At 39.5% G+C, this 19,610-nt stretch overlaps 1 protein-coding gene across 5 annotated transcripts; it reads left to right on the top strand.

The window, feature by feature from the left end:
* The first annotated feature begins 1,898 nt into the window (after window positions 1–1,898).
* Window positions 1,899–18,331, top strand: clasrp (CLK4-associating serine/arginine rich protein). 5 transcript variants are annotated; one of them, XM_084717757.1, is made up of 21 exons: window positions 1,899–2,018; window positions 3,935–4,074; window positions 4,589–4,686; window positions 4,830–4,931; window positions 6,319–6,398; window positions 6,645–6,729; window positions 6,851–6,987; window positions 7,382–7,478; window positions 7,750–7,828; window positions 7,910–7,983; window positions 8,067–8,108; window positions 8,226–8,414; window positions 8,832–9,146; window positions 9,236–9,421; window positions 10,576–10,615; window positions 13,122–13,182; window positions 13,329–13,387; window positions 13,485–13,531; window positions 15,318–15,403; window positions 15,639–15,663; window positions 17,575–18,331. In XM_084717757.1, the coding sequence occupies exons 2-21, from the start codon at window positions 3,976–3,978 to the stop codon at window positions 17,615–17,617; spliced, it is 1,944 nt and encodes a 647-aa protein (XP_084573883.1). In that variant the 5' UTR covers window positions 1,899–2,018; window positions 3,935–3,975; the 3' UTR covers window positions 17,618–18,331. The 5 variants fall into 5 exon arrangements, 2 of the variants coding, with proteins under 2 accessions (XP_084573883.1, XP_084573882.1); XR_014769994.1 differs by lacking the exon at window positions 17,575–18,331 and having other exon boundaries at window positions 13,485–13,541; XM_084717756.1 differs by lacking the exon at window positions 17,575–18,331 and having other exon boundaries at window positions 15,639–16,406.
* The last annotated feature ends 1,279 nt before the right edge of the window (window positions 18,332–19,610 follow it).

Raw genomic sequence — 19,610 nt, 5'->3', positions numbered from 1 at the left:
TTTGCTGTACAATGAGAGTGTGTGAAAGGAAGGGATGTGTGTGTGTCGGGGCAGTGTAAAGAGACTGCAGGGTCACAGCAGCGACAGTTAATGGATGTGACAAATGTGACCTTTGGCCTGTGCAAACAGCAACAGACTGGAAATGAACACAGGCTTCCTGTCGCCACCCTGGTCAGGAGGAAATGTAGGAAATAGAGTTTACACAGACACACACGCACACACGTGCACACACTCCTGTGTAGGACCCTCCGTACACCTGCTGTGCAGCCCCAGGATGTCAGACCCAGCCTGCAGGTTAGAAAGTTTTTATTCAGCTCAGAAGTTGGTGCCCCTCAACTTAAAATATTTGAAGAATGCCTGAGTAAACATGTTTCATTTCATTTCCTGTCTACCTGTTGTATACCAGGTGTTGACAGTGATGTATCGAATAGGTAAGTTTCCCCTCAGCTTTGATGCCAGGACTCAATGTTAAGACTCACAGAGACTAGGTCAGATCCAGTTTGCAAAACACATTTGAAAAAAAACTTTCTGGTTTCCGTTCGTGACTCTCCTGACAGCCATGGGTAAAAGTACAAATATTGGGTGAATCTGGTGTTTAGGTAATGATTGATTTGTCACTGGGGATCAAAATTTCAACATTTATACAAAGCCTATTGCGTATGAATGGGATTTGTAAGAGAACAATCATTTATGCCAATTCATTTGATTTGGGTTGACACTAAGTATTTCTTCACAAGATACAAAGTTATTTGAGGTGAAGTTAATCACTCAGTTAATGAAATTATTATTATTATTATTTTTCTATTTTGATAATTGAGATGGAATTCAAGTTATGGACATCTCTCCTGTGTTACAGGGACATCTTGTGGCCACATTGTTTTGTCAAGCTTTGTCAGCTTCAATGCCATTTTTTGAGACCACTGATGTGAATCAATAGAATCAACAGATTTATGAGTGAAAGAACATTTATTTACATTATTACTTACTAAAAAAGTGGGCTATATTTACAAAGTAACAGGTTAATGGAAGACAGCAGTATAAGATTGTTCTCACAGCAAGTTAAAAATCAAACAATTTCCCGCTACTGACAAAAGTCAAAATCAACTTCCTTGTCAATTTTGCCATATGACATTTAGAGGACTGAAATGCCCTCAGACCAGTGGTGTAAACATACAGTACTCAAGGCAACAATAATGGGTAAAAACTCTGGGATAAAAACAAAATACTAAGAAGATAGAAAAAGAAATGTAAAAAAAAAAAAGTAAACATACTAGAAAAATACTTATAATTTAAAAAAATTACAAGTTTAGTGTTAAACTATATCAGAATCAGAATAATATTTAATGTCATTATGGTTGAATCAACCTGAGGGGGTTTATTTTGCAATAATGACCTGCTCACTATACATCATCCCGCTTATACAGTTACTGTATAACTCACCCAAGAAGTCAATAATTTGACATGATATTTAATTTAAGAAAGATTTTATGGATTGCAGAATGATTGTATTGCTCCTCCTGAGTCTACGATCATAACTGTGTCCATAGCAACTGCTTGTTCTTCATAGCAATGGTATGTTATACATAGCATCTGTCTGCTATACAGACATAACAGACCTTAGAGTAACTGACCAATCAGAATTGAGTATTTATCAAAGCCATGCAATAAAAAACATAAAAATAAAAAACAAATGAATAAAATTAGTAGTCTTTGTAAATAAATAAGTATAAAAATATATGTCATATGAACACTTTGCAAGTTCTACATAAGTTCTGCTCAGTGTGTGCGTGTGCGTGTGTGTGTGTGTGTGTGTGTGTTGACCACTAATAATGCGGTCTACGGTTTACTTACCATATATAAAGGTATGCAGCGCCCCCTCCGGCTGAGCTCGGTACTGCACCGACTCGCTACAGTTAGTAACGGTGAAGAGAGGGAGGCGTGTGACAGCAGCTCTCTGCTACCATCGCCGTCGGCTGACCGACAACAACCCGAGTGTGTGTTGGTGTTCACGAAAACAGGTACACGGTGAAATCCAAAGCGATGCTGGACTTTTTTTTTTTTAAATGCAGCTCTAGCATGTTTAGTTGGTGTTAATGAGGCTGCGTCCTAATGTCTTTGCAGACTGGAGCTAAGCTAAGATATGCTAGCTGTGATGCTAACTGGCTAACAGCAGCAGAGGCCTGGGCTGCATGCGCAACCAGGCCGATTTGCATGCTAACAAACTCCTCAATAACTTTAAAAAGATTCATATTTTACATGCTACTCGGACTTAAATTAATAATTTGGACGCGCAAATGTTAGGATTATATGAAGTTTACAATATATACTAAACAGTGTTGTTGTGTGACGTGCTTGACGACGATAATATTGGACAGCTAGGTTAGCCTTCTGGCTCCTGGCGGTTTAGCTGTTAATAAACATGAGTCTACTAAACAAATACAAGCAATACCTGTGATCAAACAGACAGGAGACGAATTTGACATGAAAGGTCAGAATAACATGGTTCTGTCATTTGATAGAATACAGTTGGCACAGATTATATTATACAGTTACTAATTGTCGCTGTAATAAACTCAGTCTGTGAAAGTAATTTGAAATCGGTTGGACAACTCTTCAAAGAATTGGAAGTAATGTGCAAAAAATGTATATCAGCTTATTTTGTTCATTTTGTTGGTTTGAATGTCACTTTCCTCTCACACCAAAAATATTTGTAATATTTTCTACTCAGCTGAAAATAGTTAGCATAGGACACGTGAGTGACAAAAGCCATTTTAATTGGTTAAAAATAATGTCTGTAAAATACCATGAAGTGTTTGAAAAACCGAAAAAAACCCTCCTTTGATATAAATATAAATTGAGCCATATCTGTGACAAAAGGAAAAATCACATGAAGCTATATAGTTTAAAGTTAAACTGTACTTTTTCCCCCTACAATAAATCAATGTGTAACTGTAGTGCTGCACAATTAATTGAAATATTATCAAAATCATAATATGGCCACGTGAAACTCTGGTCTCCAAATCTTGTTTTCCAGATATTTTTTTTTTTCCCAAGAAAATGAAAGTTGTGATGCAGAAATGATCATTCTCACTAATCATATCACAATATCTGTAAAAGTAATCACAGACCTATGTTGCTTTAATTTTGTCTCAGAAGGAAATTCTTTTGTTGTTTGTTTTCCACAAATTGTGCTCGATTGTCCACAATATAATAATATAAATAAAATATTTAGGAAACTTAGCAAAATTAACTCTACAGACAAGGACTTAGAGGCGCTGTTTGTATCCTGGGTCGGTATGAAATGATTGCCAGTTTCCCAATAAACCAAAGTAAAATTTCCAGCTATTAGTGCAACTGTTTCAAATTTTATTTATTATAAAAACTGTGTAATTACTGTGCTTTGAAAAACTGCCAATAAATACTGTCCAGCATCAACCAAACTTAGCGACACTGTCCCAGATGGGACCACACAGCACATTTTACAATAATAATAATATTGGTCACTAATCGTGATATGAATCTGTTTCATTTTTAATCCTGGGTAAGCATAGAGATGAGTCTTTGCATTGTGCTCTTAGATGTATTGATTGTGGTTTATGGTTTATTGTTTTGGTGAGAAGTAACTGCTGTAAATAGCAGGAGGGTTAAGTTTAAAATATTTATATCAATACAATGTGGGTGTCAGAAGCAGTTATGCAATCTCTCAGAAGATATCTATCTGTGCAGCTTGAATGTCCCAGTCGAATATTTATTAAAAATAGTCTTTTGTATACCTGTCTCTGTCTCTTTCACTTCCCGCCTCCTATGTTCTCCTCTTTGTCCTTGTGTGCTCTCTCTCTCTCTCTCTCTCTCTCTCTCTCTCTCTCTCTCTGTCTCTGTCTCTGTCTCTCTGTCTCTCTGCTCTCACATGTTTCTTCACTCTTTGTAACTACAGCAGCCGTGCCACGCCGCGCCCCCACCCCCAGCGGAGCCGTCATGTGGCAGGAGGCCCGCAAACACGAGCGCAAGCTCCGTGGCATGATGGTAGACTACAAACGCCGAGGCGAGCGGCGGCGAGAGTACTACGAAAAGATCGTAAGAGACTTTGTCACCTAGCTGAACAATGTATTCAGAGATACTTGAATAACATTTCTGTGGCAACAAGCCCGAGCAAAACTGTTCCTGCTGTTAGTTTTCTCTAGAAAGATGATATTGTTACGACATCTCATCTTTTCAGATCCCGCCTCAGTTGTCTTGTTTATTGAGGTATCATTTAGAGTGTGAAGTTGGTTGACTTGCTGTCTTGTTGTCTAAATGGAGCCTAATTTAATTTCTGAGATGACTGATGAATACAGATCACTATCAGACCAGCAGCAGCATTTTGAACAAGAAGAAAAGATTTCTGACCTTTATTCAGCTTCACTTTACACAACACTGTAAAGTAACACTATGCACAGCCTAAATTGTGCTTCTGCTTTACATCGAAGAGTTTAAGGGTTGTCCAGTATTAGATCTTTAATTATTAGTTAATTTAGTTATTAATTCCTTTTAATTTGTTACACACTGTCATTTTATTGTCTTTTGACTGCCTCTTTGTTTGTCTCAACAGAAAAAAGATCCAGCTCAGTTTCTCCAGGTTCATGGCAGAGCCTACAAGATCCATCTGGATCCTGCTGTGGCACTGGCTGCAGAGAGCCCCATTAACATGTGAGGAAGCACACACACACAGACACACCCCTACACACACAACACATATATAAACTGGATATCACACACACACTGACCACATGCACAGTGTTTGTGGGATCTCACTGATCAGATTAAACTTCTGCCTTGTGTTTTGTCAAAAGGATGCCATGGCAGGGAGACGCCAACAACATGATTGACAGGTTTGATGTGCGGGCTCACCTGGACTACATCCCCACTTACACACCTCCACTGCTCAGCACATCGTAAGTCTTACCATCCCATTTAACCCAGAGTCTTTCTTTGTGGTTGTGCAAAACTGTGGGGCATTGTGGAGACACGATACATGTTGACCTTTGAGGCACTTGACTGAATGAGAGCAAAGGTCATGAGTACAACAAAGCACCTTAACATAAAATTTAAATTTCAGAGAGGCTGCTTTAAAGTATGAATCACAGAAGTTGTATTTTTTTATTTTTTTTTTTCATTCATTCAGATGTTTGCATCCTGATACAATGAACAAAATGTGTATATATAAGCTTGAGTCAGATGATTTTAGAGTAGATGTAAAACTGGAATAGAAAAACATATTAAACCTTTTTGATGTATGAAGTGCATCAGATGTTTGATGAAATGTAAATTAACTGCATTGCAGACTATACAAGCAGTCATTTGCCTCATTTAGTAAAATAAAAGTGCATCCTGCGAAATTTCCGTTATGGAATTTATGTTTCTACTTCTCTTCACCAGTTCTCAAGAGAATTAACTGAGGATGCCAAAATTGTTTGATGCATTTCCTACCTCATAAGTCATTTACAAAACCTATTTTTGAATGTTTTAATTGTATTCTTCACCTCTCTTGCATTAGTGCATTACCCCCGGTGGTCAAAAACACTTTTTCAGGGTTTGCCCTAGAGTCCATTTTACAAGTCTTTCTAATATTTGATTTTATTTCCCAGTGATCCACTCAGATGCATTTTTTAATTTTTTTTTAAACAATGTCATGTACATTTTTAAGCCATCTTTCACCACTTTGGGTTAGCAGCGTCTGTTGAATATTTTTACAGTTCTATTTAAGTGAGTCCAAATGTTGAGAGACGGGCATTTTGACATCAGGAACTTGTTTCGGAAAACTGTGACAAAACCAGCCGCAGAGCTTCTAGCGTCCTTGTTACTGTCACCAGATCGAGGTTGGATGTCTATTTTTAAAAAAGTCAGACAGTTTGGCCTGAATTTCAGATGTCGGTTTTACACAGATTACATTAATAAATTACTCTTGTTTGGGAGCTTTTATTGCACTTGAAGTGACATAACATTGTCACCAACTCACCTCAGTGGAACGCAGAGGAGAGACACAAGCTCAACCATAAATGATAGAAAAAACACAGTTATGACTCTCACACGGAGCCGAAATGAGACAAATGCACCTAAATTTGGTAAATAACATAAATGATGGATACACTGCTGGTTGTTCTGGTTATAACTGTGTGTTAGAATAACTGTGTTACTAAGTACTTTAACAGGTCATTCAGTTTCTTTTACACGGTTTCAGAGTTGGATGTTTCAGCGTCAGTTAAAGGACAAATGCTCAGTGTGGTGAGATTGGAGTATTCAGTGAAGTGAAAAAACATCTGTCTGCTCTGTCTCTTACAGCACCCCAGAGCAGGAGATGGAGGAGAGAAAGTGCAATTATGAGCGCTACCGAGGCCTCGTGCAGAACGACTTTGCCAACAGTGAGTGTCACAAACTTCATAGCTGATATTCTTTCAAGAAAGCGTTGAATTTTATTTGACTGTCAGAAGCTACATGATCAGTGATTAAGATCGTACATTAACAGTCCAGCCACTGTTAATGCGTTTCACACATGTACAGTGCTGCACAGTGTCCTTAATGTGAGTATAATGGTGTGGTAACCTGCCCTCAGTGGGTATATTTTGCAGTTGTGTTGTGCCCTTAAGCTCCCTGCTGTCCTCCCACAGTCTCAGAGGAGCAGTGTTTATACCAGATCTACCTGGATGAGCTCTATGGTGGCCTGCAGAAACCAAATGAGGATGAGAAGAAAAAGTATGTCTTTAAAATGTTCTTAAAGTGCTTGTTTTTCTGTCCAATGTGATTCTTAGTTTGTTTGCCTACTGGAGCATTTAAGCTGGTTACGTATGTAATAAATCCTTCTTCCATTGTGCAGACTGGCTGAGAAAAAGGCCACCATTGGTTACACATATGAAGACAGCACTGTGACAGAGCCTGACCCCCTGTCAGACAAAGATGAAGACAATTCAGAGAACAGTGAATCCGAAGAGGATGAGGGCATCCCAGATATTGGTGAGGAAATGGATTTGGCACTAATGCGATTTACACATTAGGAAAATTAAAACATCACAGACAAACCCAAAAAAGGCTGTGATGTGAAGCTGCACTGGATGCAGAGTAGAAAACTAGAAACTTTCATTTTGTTGTGCTCATATAGAGCTTAATATATGTAGGATATTAATCTAAGCAAGCATGACAAATCAGTGATGCTTTATTCTTTATTACCAGGGTTTTTTTTTATTTAAATCAACTTCACCTACTGTGAACTGAGAATCTGTTCTGAAAATACAAATCCTCTGCGTGTCTGCATGTATTTGTTAAACTTGAGTATGAGTGTAAAATGTGCTTTAACATGTTGCTGTGTTTAAAAAGCTTGGTGTCATTTTGTCACTATGTGTTTGTACAGATGTGGAGGTTGATGTTGATGAGCTGAACCAGGAACAGGTGTTGGACCTAAACAAAATGGCAACCCCATATGGAATGGCTGAAGGAGACTTTGTTAGGTAACTGATTATATCATCACATCTCAAAGGTCAAATGCAGAGCAAAGCAAAAATATATGTTTGAAACAATACAACACCTATTGGCTCTGTAAAATCAGGCATACACTGAAAGATTTTAGATGCTGGTGGATGTGATTTCATTTTACACTGTTTTGCTAGTTCAACAAGTTGAGAGGAATAAACTTTCAGTTTTTACAAACAAGCATGAAGGAATATTTCACCCAGAATTATTTGTATGACTGACACTGTTAACATGATACCTGCTTATCAGGATGTTGAGGAAGGACAAAGAGGAAGTGGAAGCCATCAAACATGCCAAAGCTCTGGAGGCGGAGAAGGCCATGTACTCTGTAAGATAACAATCTGCAAAGGAATTTTTGTCATCTGATTGTCATAAGCCTCTTTTTAAGTGACATGTTTGATCATCTCAGGGCCGGCGTTCTCGCAGACAAAGGAGAGAGTTCAGAGAGAAGAGGCTAAAAGGTAGACAGATCAGCCCACCAAGGTAAATATCTGGGTTTTTCCCCATGAAAAGTCCACTTCCCTCAGAACATGTTAACCTGATGTTGTCATCCTCCTGTATTTCAGCTATGCTAGAAGAGACAGCCCAACATATGACCCCTATAAACGGTGAGTTATGACTGCTGTCTTTTTTCTTCTTCATGGCCTGATTTTTTTTTTTTTTTTTTTTTTGTATCTGTACACGTGTTTTGAGTTTTATTTTCTGATTTCTCTGATATCTCTCAGGCCAGAGTCGGAATCGAGCTCTGACTCGCGGTCGCGCTCTCGTTCTCCCGGTCCAGAGAAGATCACATTCATCACCAGCTTCGGAGGCAGCGACGACGAAGCTGCAGCGGGAACACAAACGGCTGCTCCTCACTCTGGCCACGGCCCCTCCAGCTTGCAGCACCCTGCAGGTCATAGCAGGGGCTCCCGGTCGGTAACTTTCCATCTTCCTGGCTTTTCATTGGTTGTTTTCTTCTTACAGTTAGTTTGTTGTCTGTTGAAATGACAGCAGCTGTTGAGGCAGAAAGAATATTGACGATCAAATACTAATTTTTGTGGTAGGTGAGGTGGATCAGTTTTTAATAAAGTAAAAATGCACCTCTTCCCCTCTGCATGTGTGCATAGAGATTATGATTGGCTAGTTTTTAAGCATTGACACTCACAGACTAGTTTATGATGGTGTAGTGAGTAGCAAGTACAAGTACAAATTCTAATATTTGATACGTCTTTAAAAAGCCGACCATGTGACAGTAAGCTCTCTTAAAATCGAGACAGCAGCAGTATTCTGAAGATAGGCTAGGTGCTGGGTCGGTGTTGTTACTAAATGGTGCAACTTTGTTTGTCCAGGAGACGAAGGTCATCCTCCAGTCGCTCCCCTTCCTCCTCGTCGCGTTCCTCATCTCGATCCTCCTCCCGTTCTTCTTCCCGTTCACGCCGTACCCGACGAGGACGGGGAGGGAGGGATGGGCGGCGATCCCGGACCCGATCTCGGTCAAGACGGCGTTCCAGATCTTACTCCCGAGGTAGAGGAGGGAACGGGGCCGGATCCTGGAGAAGACGTAACCGGACACGATCGCGGTCCAACGACAGAGACAGAGAGCGAGAGAGGGACAGAGACAGGGACCGGGACAGGAGACGATATTCAGCACGCAGACGAACGAGGTAATTGTGACTCCCCAGTGTCACCCGACAGCTACTGATTAACGTCACCAACAGCGGTGACCTGAGCTCTCTTTTCGTTTTTCTGTCAGGTCCCGTTCCAGCTCACGACAGGGGGGCAGCTTGAGGCGAGGGGGTCGCAGCAGTGGAAGCCACCGTCGGGGAGACAGCGACAGTCGCAGTCCCTCTCGCTCCCCCAGTCGCACTATCCACAGTCCATCCCCTGCTCACAGAGGACCCCAGCCCTCTACCACCACTGTCTGTGACAAGCTAAGAAAGTAAGAAAACTGGGGCTGCAACTAGCTATTAATTGATTAGTTGTTTAGTCTAGAAGAAAGAAAAATATCGATTACTGTTTCCTAAACCCCAAGGTGCTTAAATATCTCGTTTGGCTGACGACACAAAGGTATTCAGTCTGAGTAAAGAGAACAAAAACATTCACATTTAAGAAGCCAGAATCAGATATAATAATATAAATATTACTACAACCAATAAATCATTATCAAAATAGTTGCTGATTAATTTAATAATCATTTATTGATTAATTGTTGTAGCTCTAAAGAAAACCGTGTAGGTCTGACAAATCTGCATTGAAACACTGTTGGTTAAGAAATAATAACTCCTGAAGAGACGGTGGGATGCTCCAATCATAACTGCCTAAAAGAACGTCTCAAAGTTAGAATAGGTAATGTATTGCAACCAACAGCAGTAGCTGTTATGTCCCATTCTTGTGCAGGCGATATCTCAAGAAAGTCTTGATAGAATTTTTTCAAACTTGGCTGAAATGTGGCCAAAAAGTCCACTTGGACTCGGCAATTAGAATTTGGGGCTCAGAGGTCACAGTGACGTCAGAAAACATTTTTTCTGCAATGAATTCTAGTTCCAACAATAATTAATAGGCAACAGTTAGCCTGGTAATTTAGTGTTATTTAAGGTCCAGTGTGTAGGATTTACAGGGAATTATTAGCAGAAATGGAATATAACATTCATAAGTAAGTTTTCATTAGTGTATAATAACCAGCAAATAGCAACTGTCACGTTTGTGTTACATTTGAATGAGCTGTTTGTCTGCAGAGGACACTAGTCCTCTTCGATGGAGGCTGCTATATTGTGTTATGTTTCTACAGTCAATGTTCTACAGTGGACAAACCAAACGCTGCCTCTCTTTACCGGCTTTCACCTTTTGCGCTAGTTTCTGGGTCACCATAGGTTCTTCTAGTGGCTTAGAAGTGGAGAATGAGATGAGGTATTTGCAACCTGCAAGCTCACCACTAGATGCCACTAAACCCTGCACACTGGTCCTTTAAGCCATAAGGATAATTTAGAACTAGTTTATTACTTTTTTCTGGTCTAGTCATTGTTTTTTTATTGCCTTATGTTTACCTTGACTTTCTTCATCTGAGCTAATCATCTTTTCTCTTCCTCTCTGCAGGCCTGAAACTCCGGGTGGTAAAGAGACGGGAGCTGCCAAAGTCAGTAAGAATTTGATCTAGCTGGGTTTCTTGCTAAAAGCCTACGCCTCCCTCATCCCTGACAGGCTGACATGGTTGTCCACCAGACTGGGATATAGAAGCCATTGTTGCCCACAGAAAATAAAATGATGTGTGATTTTTTTTTTTTTTTTTTTTTTCCCTGCAAAGTGGACATGCACTGCAGTCAAAGCCCTTCATCTATTTTGTAATTGCCCTTACAGTATTCTCCTTCACCTTCTCAGTATTTCACTGAGAATAATGTGAACTTGCCAACCCTGAAAAATGACAGACTGAATTAATGCTGCCATCTCTGTATGGAGTGAACATTTCGGCACATTGTGAAGTCATTATTGTCTTGATTGTGTTTTTAGTCTGGGTTGTGCATGCATGTATACATATATATACATGTGAGTGAGAGTGCAGCGTCTTTATATCTGTTTGTAGTCTCAAACACACATATCCATGTCCCCAAGAGGAAGATGACTAATTCTGCTTCTGAGTCTGTGTCTTGTTAAAACTTATGAATCGGTATTGGCCAAGTGATCATTTAGATGTTTGATTAACTGTGGAAAAACAACATGGGCGTGCTCTGGACAGTTGTTTTTGGGCTTGTTTTAACAAGCAGCAGAGCATACTCATACTCCCTAAATGAAATGCTTCATGATTGAAGACTTGAGATGAGAGTTAAAGGAATGGTTAGACATTTTGGGGCATACGCTTATTTCTCGTCTTGCAGAGAGATAGACGAGAATATCAGCACAAGTCTGCGCACAAAATATGAAGCTACTGGAAGAAGTTAGGTTAGCTTAGCTTAGCTTAGTACAAAGACTGGAAATGGGGATGGAAACGGCTACCCCGGCTCTGTCCATGGACAACGAAGCTCACAGAGTAACATTTTATATTTTGTTTGTTTAATCCACACAAAAAGTGTGTGGAAAAAAGTGTTAAGGAGGCTTTTGTACTGGCCTTTCTAGATAAAACAAACCAGGCATAACATGTTTATTAATGAGCTTATGAGTTCCTACTAGGTATGGGTCTTGGAATGTGGGAAAAACTATGGTCATTATTGTTTTGGTCAGTATGGATCACAGTTATTTGACACTAATACTAACCTTCAGGGAACAGGAAATCTCATTTAAAGAGTCTCATTTTCAAGAGAGACCTGATCAAAGCACAGTTGTACACAAAGTTACAGACAGAACATTACAAAGTTACAGATTTAAGTACTATAAACAAGAGCAAGTCCCCAGAGATGCTCTCCGTAACTTGTAACAGTAGTTGAAAATCCCCTTGGGGGATTACGCTAGACAGCTTCAGTTCCTGAAGGTTTGTTGAAATGAGACTCCTTTGTCCTTTCTGGCCACTCCAAGCGCGGGTACAGTAACAGCTCAGATACACACATGTGAAAATCCAGGCAGCAGCTACACTGACCGGGTTTTCACAAATGACTGCTCACTTGACCGCAATGAGCTGAACTGAACATGCCACAGCCTGGCTGAGAGGGAGTCTGGGATTTAGGGAGGAGCGAAAGCGCACCGCCTTTTTTGGTTAATCGTCCAGCCCTGATAGTAATTTTGTTATCTGTCTCTGGACAGAGTGAGGCTAGCTGTTTCCCTGGTTTCCAGTCTTTATGAAAAGCTACTCTAAAGCTTGTGCTAGCTTTATATTTAGCTTACCAACACGAGTAAGAAAGAGTAAATAAACATATTTCCCAAAATGTCACAGTATTCCTTTAAGACTTTACAACACTTTTTTTTTCTTTTTTTTTCTAACATTCTGGACCATTTGCTGTCCTGAACCAGTTTCTCTTTCCACTGCATTTCCTGAGAAAAAGAAAAACATTTGAATATCCTCAGACAGACAGGTAGATTGGAAGTTATTATCTGCTTCTCTGTTAAGCTTGCCTGCGGTGTTGTGACCTGCAGTTTTTCTTGCCTGGCCAGGTTGAAACGGCCCAGTGATGGGTGTGTCTCTGACAAAATGCCACTGGCTCTTTCTAAACTTTGACAACTCACCGGACCTGAACTTGCCCTTGTCTTACTTTACGACTTTTCTTCTCCTTCTCCTTCTTCTGCCGGCCTCCCTACCTTTTATCTCTCTGACAGTGTTCATACATATAAGGATATTGTGTAAAGGTTCATGTGACTGGATCCTGTCCTGATTTTTAAACTATCCTACAGCAGCCGTTTGCCACACACACACACACACACACACACACACACACACACACACACACACACACACACACACACACACACACACATACACACACACATACAGCCTGTTCAGCCAGTAAGACTCCAGTTCGCTTGTTGACTCAACAAACATCACACATAATTAATTTATCTGTGGCCGTTTTATCTCCTCCAGCTACTGTACATAAAGGTGATGGTACTGAAGTTGTATGACAGCACGGTGACTTTGATCTCTCACACACATGCACACACACTCGCACGCTTTTGTCAGGCTGTGGACAGATGTACTAACACAACTGTGTCCCCTGCAGCCGAAGATGACCCCTCAGGAGCGTCTGAAACTACGAATGCAGAAGGCGCTCAACAAGCAGTGTGAGTACAACCGAGCAGAATGTTTGTGGTTCCTGCACAGACCTCTGAGTCATGAATATGTTGAGATGGCGCACATTTTTTCACGTTATGTAAAACACAAAGAAACCGATCAGTTAAATTTGTTGTGGTTTTGTTCTTCCTTGCAGCCAAGGCGGATAAAAAAGCAGCTCAGGTGAAAATTCAGCAGCAGGAGCACAAAAGACAGGTGTGTGTGTGTTTCTTTTTTTTTTTCTTTTCTTCCAGGCAGAAACGGATTCTGTTATCCTGCATCTCATCCTCACTGCTGCGTGTTTGTTTTACAGGAACGAGAGGGAGAACTACGAGCCATGGCACGCAAAATTCGCATGAAGTAAGAACCTGTATGTGCGCTTCTGACTCTACTTTTAAGGACACATTTCAGACTACAACCGGTTCATTGGGGACAGTTTGTCCTGTTGAGGACAAAGACCATGTCCAGTTTTTAAAAAGCAAATTTTTGTATCACTGGTTAAGGGTAAAGTTAGAGTAAAGGAAAAACTTGTATGTAGATGTCCAGTCAGTGTTGATAGTTAATGAGGTTGGGAGATTGGATGACTACACTGACTGTTGGCCTGTAGAGGCTATTCTCACATCTAATGTTTAGACTTAAGGATTCATTTCAACCAAACCAGTTTGCATTGTTGTAAGAGTGGAAAGACTAGCAAAGACTGTTCAGGTGAGTTTTCTGTCAACTTTGAATTAAGTTTGTTTTTTACGACGAGTTAACAAGAAAGTTAAGCCCATTTTATTTTGGTAAAGGGGAAAAACTTCACTGTACCGTTGTATCTTTCTGTTTAATAAGGAAAATGGGTGTAAGAATGTTTAATTTCTTTACACTTTGTTTATTAGCAGTAACACACACACACAGGCATTCACTGATTGATAGGCCGACAGTGGCCAGTTAGAAAATTTCAACACATCGCCCAATCCCTGATCGTAAATGTTGTCAATAGAAGCAGTAAATTCCTCGGTGCTGCTATACTGACCACAAAAGCTGACTTCTCAAGCTTGCTAAGTCATGCCAGCAGTGCCTACATTCTCCAGAATGCCTTGCGGCCGAGCTTCTGATGCCCATGCTGCCATGTATCACCACTCTAGCCTATAGCTATTACTTTGTTGGCCAAAACTTAATGTTACTTGACAAAGATGCTCCCTAATAGTCGACTAAACAATTAGTTGGTGAGGACAGACTTAGTCGATCACTTTTTCGTTTATTCTTAAGTCCCAGAAAAAAAAAAAAACCCCACCTCAAATTCCTTTTGGGAGCTTCACCTTGCCTTTGGGCCCAGGGGATTGCTGCAACATGGACCTTTTCTCTTGTAACACTGAAGTGCTGGAGCTGCCATTGGCTAGTTTGCTCAGTTAGCAGTTCTATCACACTGGGACACAACCTCTGAGACCAGCGGAGGCCAGTTTGACTTTTACTCCAGAGAGGGTAAAGACACAGCAGGGACAGGAGGTGTGAAGTGGTTAGAACAATAAGAACAAGTTTGTAGCAATTGTTAAATGTTAATTTGGAAGTATATATATATCATCCATCGTGTTTAAAAGTCTGCTAGTTTTTGTCAAGTTGGAAACTATTTATTCCTGTGTTTTCAAAAACAAGACTTCCGTCAGGTTATACTGTGCTGAAATAGATTAACAGTATGTTCGATCCCTTTGTTGTTTCTTCAGACTTCTCTTGAATCTGTACCACTTTGTTTTTGGAATTTACCAGGCGGCTCGCTTCATGACTCAAAAATATATATGTAAATAATTAAATTAATGTCACAAGTGACTACTGTTGGCTTTAACTAATGACTACTAGTTAACTAGGAAAATCTATAGTTTGGGGCAGCCCTGTCTAGCACGCCCCCTGGCTTCTCAGAGGTGGGAGCCAGGGACGTGCATCAAGTTATGTCAAAACATCGACTGGACAGTCACATAAAACGTGCTGAATCTTCCCTTTTAAGGTTAGGGGTACATCAAGGTTAGGGTATTGTTATGGGTAAGTTTGTAGGAAATGAATGCATGTCTGCGTAATGTCCCCAGAAGTGTCCTAAATCAGTGTGTTTGTTTAAGTGGACTGTTTGGTATTTGCATGTTGCAATTGTCTGACCCAGAGACTCTGCGTTTAGGGAGCGTGAGAGACGTGAGAAAGAGAGGGATGAATGGGAAAGACAGTACGGGCGACAGAGCCACTCGCCCTCTCCTTCCAAATACGGTAAGGCTTAATGTTTCTGATCACAAATAGCCATATGGATCTAATATAATGATAATTTGTGTTTATTGTGTGAGAGCAGTCTTGCATGCTTAAACAGAAGTAACCAAAATATTTAATCAGCTGAGCCTCCGTCTGATTTGCTGGCGTCAGTTTGTGTTCTGACAGTTTTATGGGCTCCAAGATGTTCTGGCATGCTATTGTTTTGATCGTGTGCTCTGTGTCCTCTGTCCCTCAGGCCGAGAACACAGCTCATACAGAAGGTATGTGAGAAGCCACAAGAATCTGCACAGCTCTGATGAGGCACAGTGAATTGTGGGATTAATGCACCAACACTATCTGAAAGGGCTTTGATATGCAGCACTTCAGCTGCTTCAAATCACTGTGACGAGTCTTAAGAGAGAAGCCGGGCCAAGACCAAGAGCAAAAATAATCCGGTACAAGTTAATACCTGAAGTCCAAACAAAATACGTCGAACTTTTTTCTGCGCTAAGTTTTGCCAGAGGACAAAAACTTCTACCAGTTTGATCTTTAATACATTCAGGATTTTTATATGGCAAGTTTATGAATGTTTTTAGGTTCAAGCAGGGCCAGACTCAATCGATGCAAATATTTGAGAGTTTAAAGTTCCCTTCCACAAAAGTGTTGGTCTTCTTGTTCCTACAGTTCAGTGTTTGAGCATCACTGTAAAGAAAGCTGTATGTGCACACCAACAAGCTGTTTTCACATTCTTCTGCTGTTCTGATGTGCACATTGAAAATCACTTTTTCAGATAATCCCACAAAGTTTGATTTGTGACAGTACAAATAGTTTGGCAGGCAGTCCTGGTCCAATATTCAATTTGTGTGATGTGGAAACTTGAATCCTCCAGGGCTCATATACTGAGAATGGACTTATTAGTGAGTTGAACTGCTGGACAGCAGTTGCTTAAAGGAATAGTTTGCCCCAAAATGAAAAATCAGTCCTTATCAACTCATCCTCATGCTGATTGAAGGGTGGGTTTACTTTTTTAGTCCACAGAAAACTGGAGTTTCATTGGAAAACAGCGCTGCAGAATCCCCCAAACAGTTGAAGTGAATGGTGACCACATAAAAAAGCCATAAAATGCCTCCATACTGCTCATCTGGCATAATCCAAGTCTCCTAAATCCCCAACATGCCGTTCACTTGTACGTCACACCTCACACACCCAGTTGAGGCAGTGTTCATGCATATGTGAAGGCTAAAGATCGAAGAACAAAGAGCAAATGACATCTATCAAGTCAACTTGGCATGTTAGGACTTTCAGAGACTTGGATTACACCAGACGAGCAGTATGGAGGCAGTTTATGTTTGTTTTTTTCCCAGTAATTTTTTTACGTGTAAAAACTGGTCACCATTCACTTCTATTGTTTTGGAGATTCTGCAGCAGTGTTTTCAAGTGAAACCCCAGCAGCAAAAAAAAAAACTAAACCTGACCTTCAGTCAGAATGAAGGTGAATAGATATTGACTGAATTTCCCTTTTTGGGTGAACTATGCCTTTAAACATAATATATTTACAGATTATGTATTTTTAATGAAGGAGAGGGAGTTAATGTCACTTCAAAGACTTTAACAAGATAATTAAACATTCAGAGAATTGTACATATCAGACACAATTATATTTCAAAGTAGAGCATTTTATGTACACGTTAAAACATGTCTGCAGGGGGTCTTTAAAAAATGCGATAACGTCGGCTGATAGATGTTTTTTTGTTTACTTTGTACACCGGTATATCTGAGATGTTAATATGCATTGATCCAGCAGATTTGTCTGGCAGGCTTTTGTTCCCAGTAAATATAGTTGTGACTTCAATCAAGTTTGGTTTAAGTCTTAACTTAAGTTTGTTTTTATTCAGACTTGCCAGTAAATCTGTTAATATCAAGTGTCATTAAAGGCACAATCTCTTATTCACAAATAAAAAGTGTTGCCAAACATCCAAATTGTGAAATACAGAACTGTAGACTGCTTTCTCTCCCACACTGAAAGTTTCGATGCCACTAAAGGCTTGTTTACAACAGTTATTTTGAGCATTAAGATTTTTTTTTTTGATCCGAGTTAATTTACTGATCAGGCCTTAAAGACAAGAGACACTTGCACATTTTCTTCATGGTGTTTGTCAGATTTAACCTGATGAATTTTAAAATTTTTGCAGGAGGTCACGGTCTCGGTCACGGAGTCCATACTACAGATACTGAGCTCTGGAAAACATGGATGCATCCTACAGATCCCACAGTGCAGTACTTTGTCACTGGAACACATGCTGTCCAACAAAAAGCCTATTACACGGAAATATGAAGAGATGAACTGACTGACTGACTGTTGGCTAATAAACCAACTCACAGATCTGTACCTGAACACTATGTTCTCTGGTTCTGTGTGTCTGCAGAAGAAAACTTTTTGACTGTGATACCTTTAGTTTCACTAATTATACAGCCGATTGGTCTTTGATCTGCCCTTTTCATTTCTGCTTCATCTTATGAAGAGTCAGAAGATTTATTAAATGGGTTTCTGGTTTCTTCTGCATGCTCCTTTTTTTTTTCCTTTTCTGCCTGAACAGATCTTCTCGACGTGGACTTATTCGTTTGTATATCAAAGTCCTAATAAGCAATATCTCACCTTTTACCTCGCATCTTCCTCTTTCAGCCTTTTACTTTTCTCTAACAAGAAATGCTCACACTAAAGACCATTTTAAACCACTTTCATGAACCGATGTACAGGATATTTATACACAGCATCAATTTGAACCTTTATTAAAGCTGATGCAAACAAATTTAATGTATGAATTAAATCTGTCAAGACGACTTTTTATACTCTGTCCTCTGCCAACCGGTTAACAGCAGCAAATAACTTTTTGTTCTCAGTAATGTGGAATGTTAAATACAGAACAAATAAATATCACTTTGAAATTACTTGTTCATGTTCTTTTTTCTTGTCTTGAATACCTTTTGAACCTTGATAAGTCATTGTCCACAGGGGATAAATTAGGTTGAAGGTTTTACGCAGAAATACTATAAATTGTTTTTAGATTTTGTCCACATACACAAATATTATATAAAAACTTTCACAGGCCACATTCATCAGTATGAGTTCTTTTTCTCTCCATTCTATATTGGTTAATACAAATTTAACAAGCATATTAACTTAGAACAGTACAGTTTAAGCCTGGGCAAGTACAATCAAGATGAAAAATTAAGTTCAAATACAAAAATCATACAAAGTAAAACAAAAGTAAGATGTAAACTAAATCCATTGCATTCCCTTCTTCAAATTTTCATATATAAACAGAACTCAGCAACACACATATATATATTTTTTACACATATACATATGTGTGTGTGTGTGTGTGTGTGTGTGTGTATATAAATATCTAATTTTCAACCTAACTTAACTAGGTGTCATGAGGCCTTGATTTTAAAGGGTGTAACTTTAAAAATAATAATAATAGACACTTGGCCTGTGTATCAGCATTTTATGTCTCCTGAAAAATTAAACTTTTCAAAGTTTAGATCATGCAAAGTATAAACTTTAATAAAATCTCACAGGATTGGCAGACTGGCTGTCTGAAGAACAGGGGCGAAAAAAGTACAAAAGGGCACCAGCTGCATGTGGTGGGGCACCACTGAGCTGAAAACTGATGCACTTCATCACCATGGAGGTTATTTATTTTTGTTTGTTTTTGCTTTGTATATTAAATGTTATGCTCACTATTACTGTAAATTATGTTAATATTTATTATGTATATGATATTCAGTAAACATTTGATCCCAAAAAAGGTAAAATACATAATAAAGATAATATAAAACGCTCCTTAAATTATCAAGAACATGTATTTCTGCATCAGAGATGAAGCAAATCTACATTATTTAACTTTCTGCACTTATTGTGTTCACTGTTTTGGTTAATCGTGCAGTTTGTCAGCTGTTCTGTGCCGTTTCTGTTCAGAAAAGAGTTTTCTCAGGTGATTGCAGTTTGTTGTTTTTTGCCAGCAGGTGGCGACAGATCTCAGCTCTGCAGCGAAAGATGCTTCACCGCCGCTTCACGCACTTCAGCGTCTTTCTGTAACTTTTGATGCGTTTTCCCGAGTGTTTGCCGTATTTGTATGGCTGTTCGTCAATCACAGCTGTTTGACAAGAAAAGCAGAAATGAATGTTTCTCTGATTTTACTTTGGCTTTGGAGACACCTGTAGA

This window comes from Lutjanus erythropterus, chromosome 4, assembly GCF_056507025.1.
Source record: "Lutjanus erythropterus isolate fLutEry1 chromosome 4, fLutEry1.hap2, whole genome shotgun sequence".
In the NCBI taxonomy this organism is placed as follows: domain Eukaryota; kingdom Metazoa; phylum Chordata; class Actinopteri; order Lutjaniformes; family Lutjanidae; genus Lutjanus; species Lutjanus erythropterus.
Note: the sequence above shows the minus strand (reverse complement) of the source record. Positions and strands in the feature narration are given on the sequence as shown.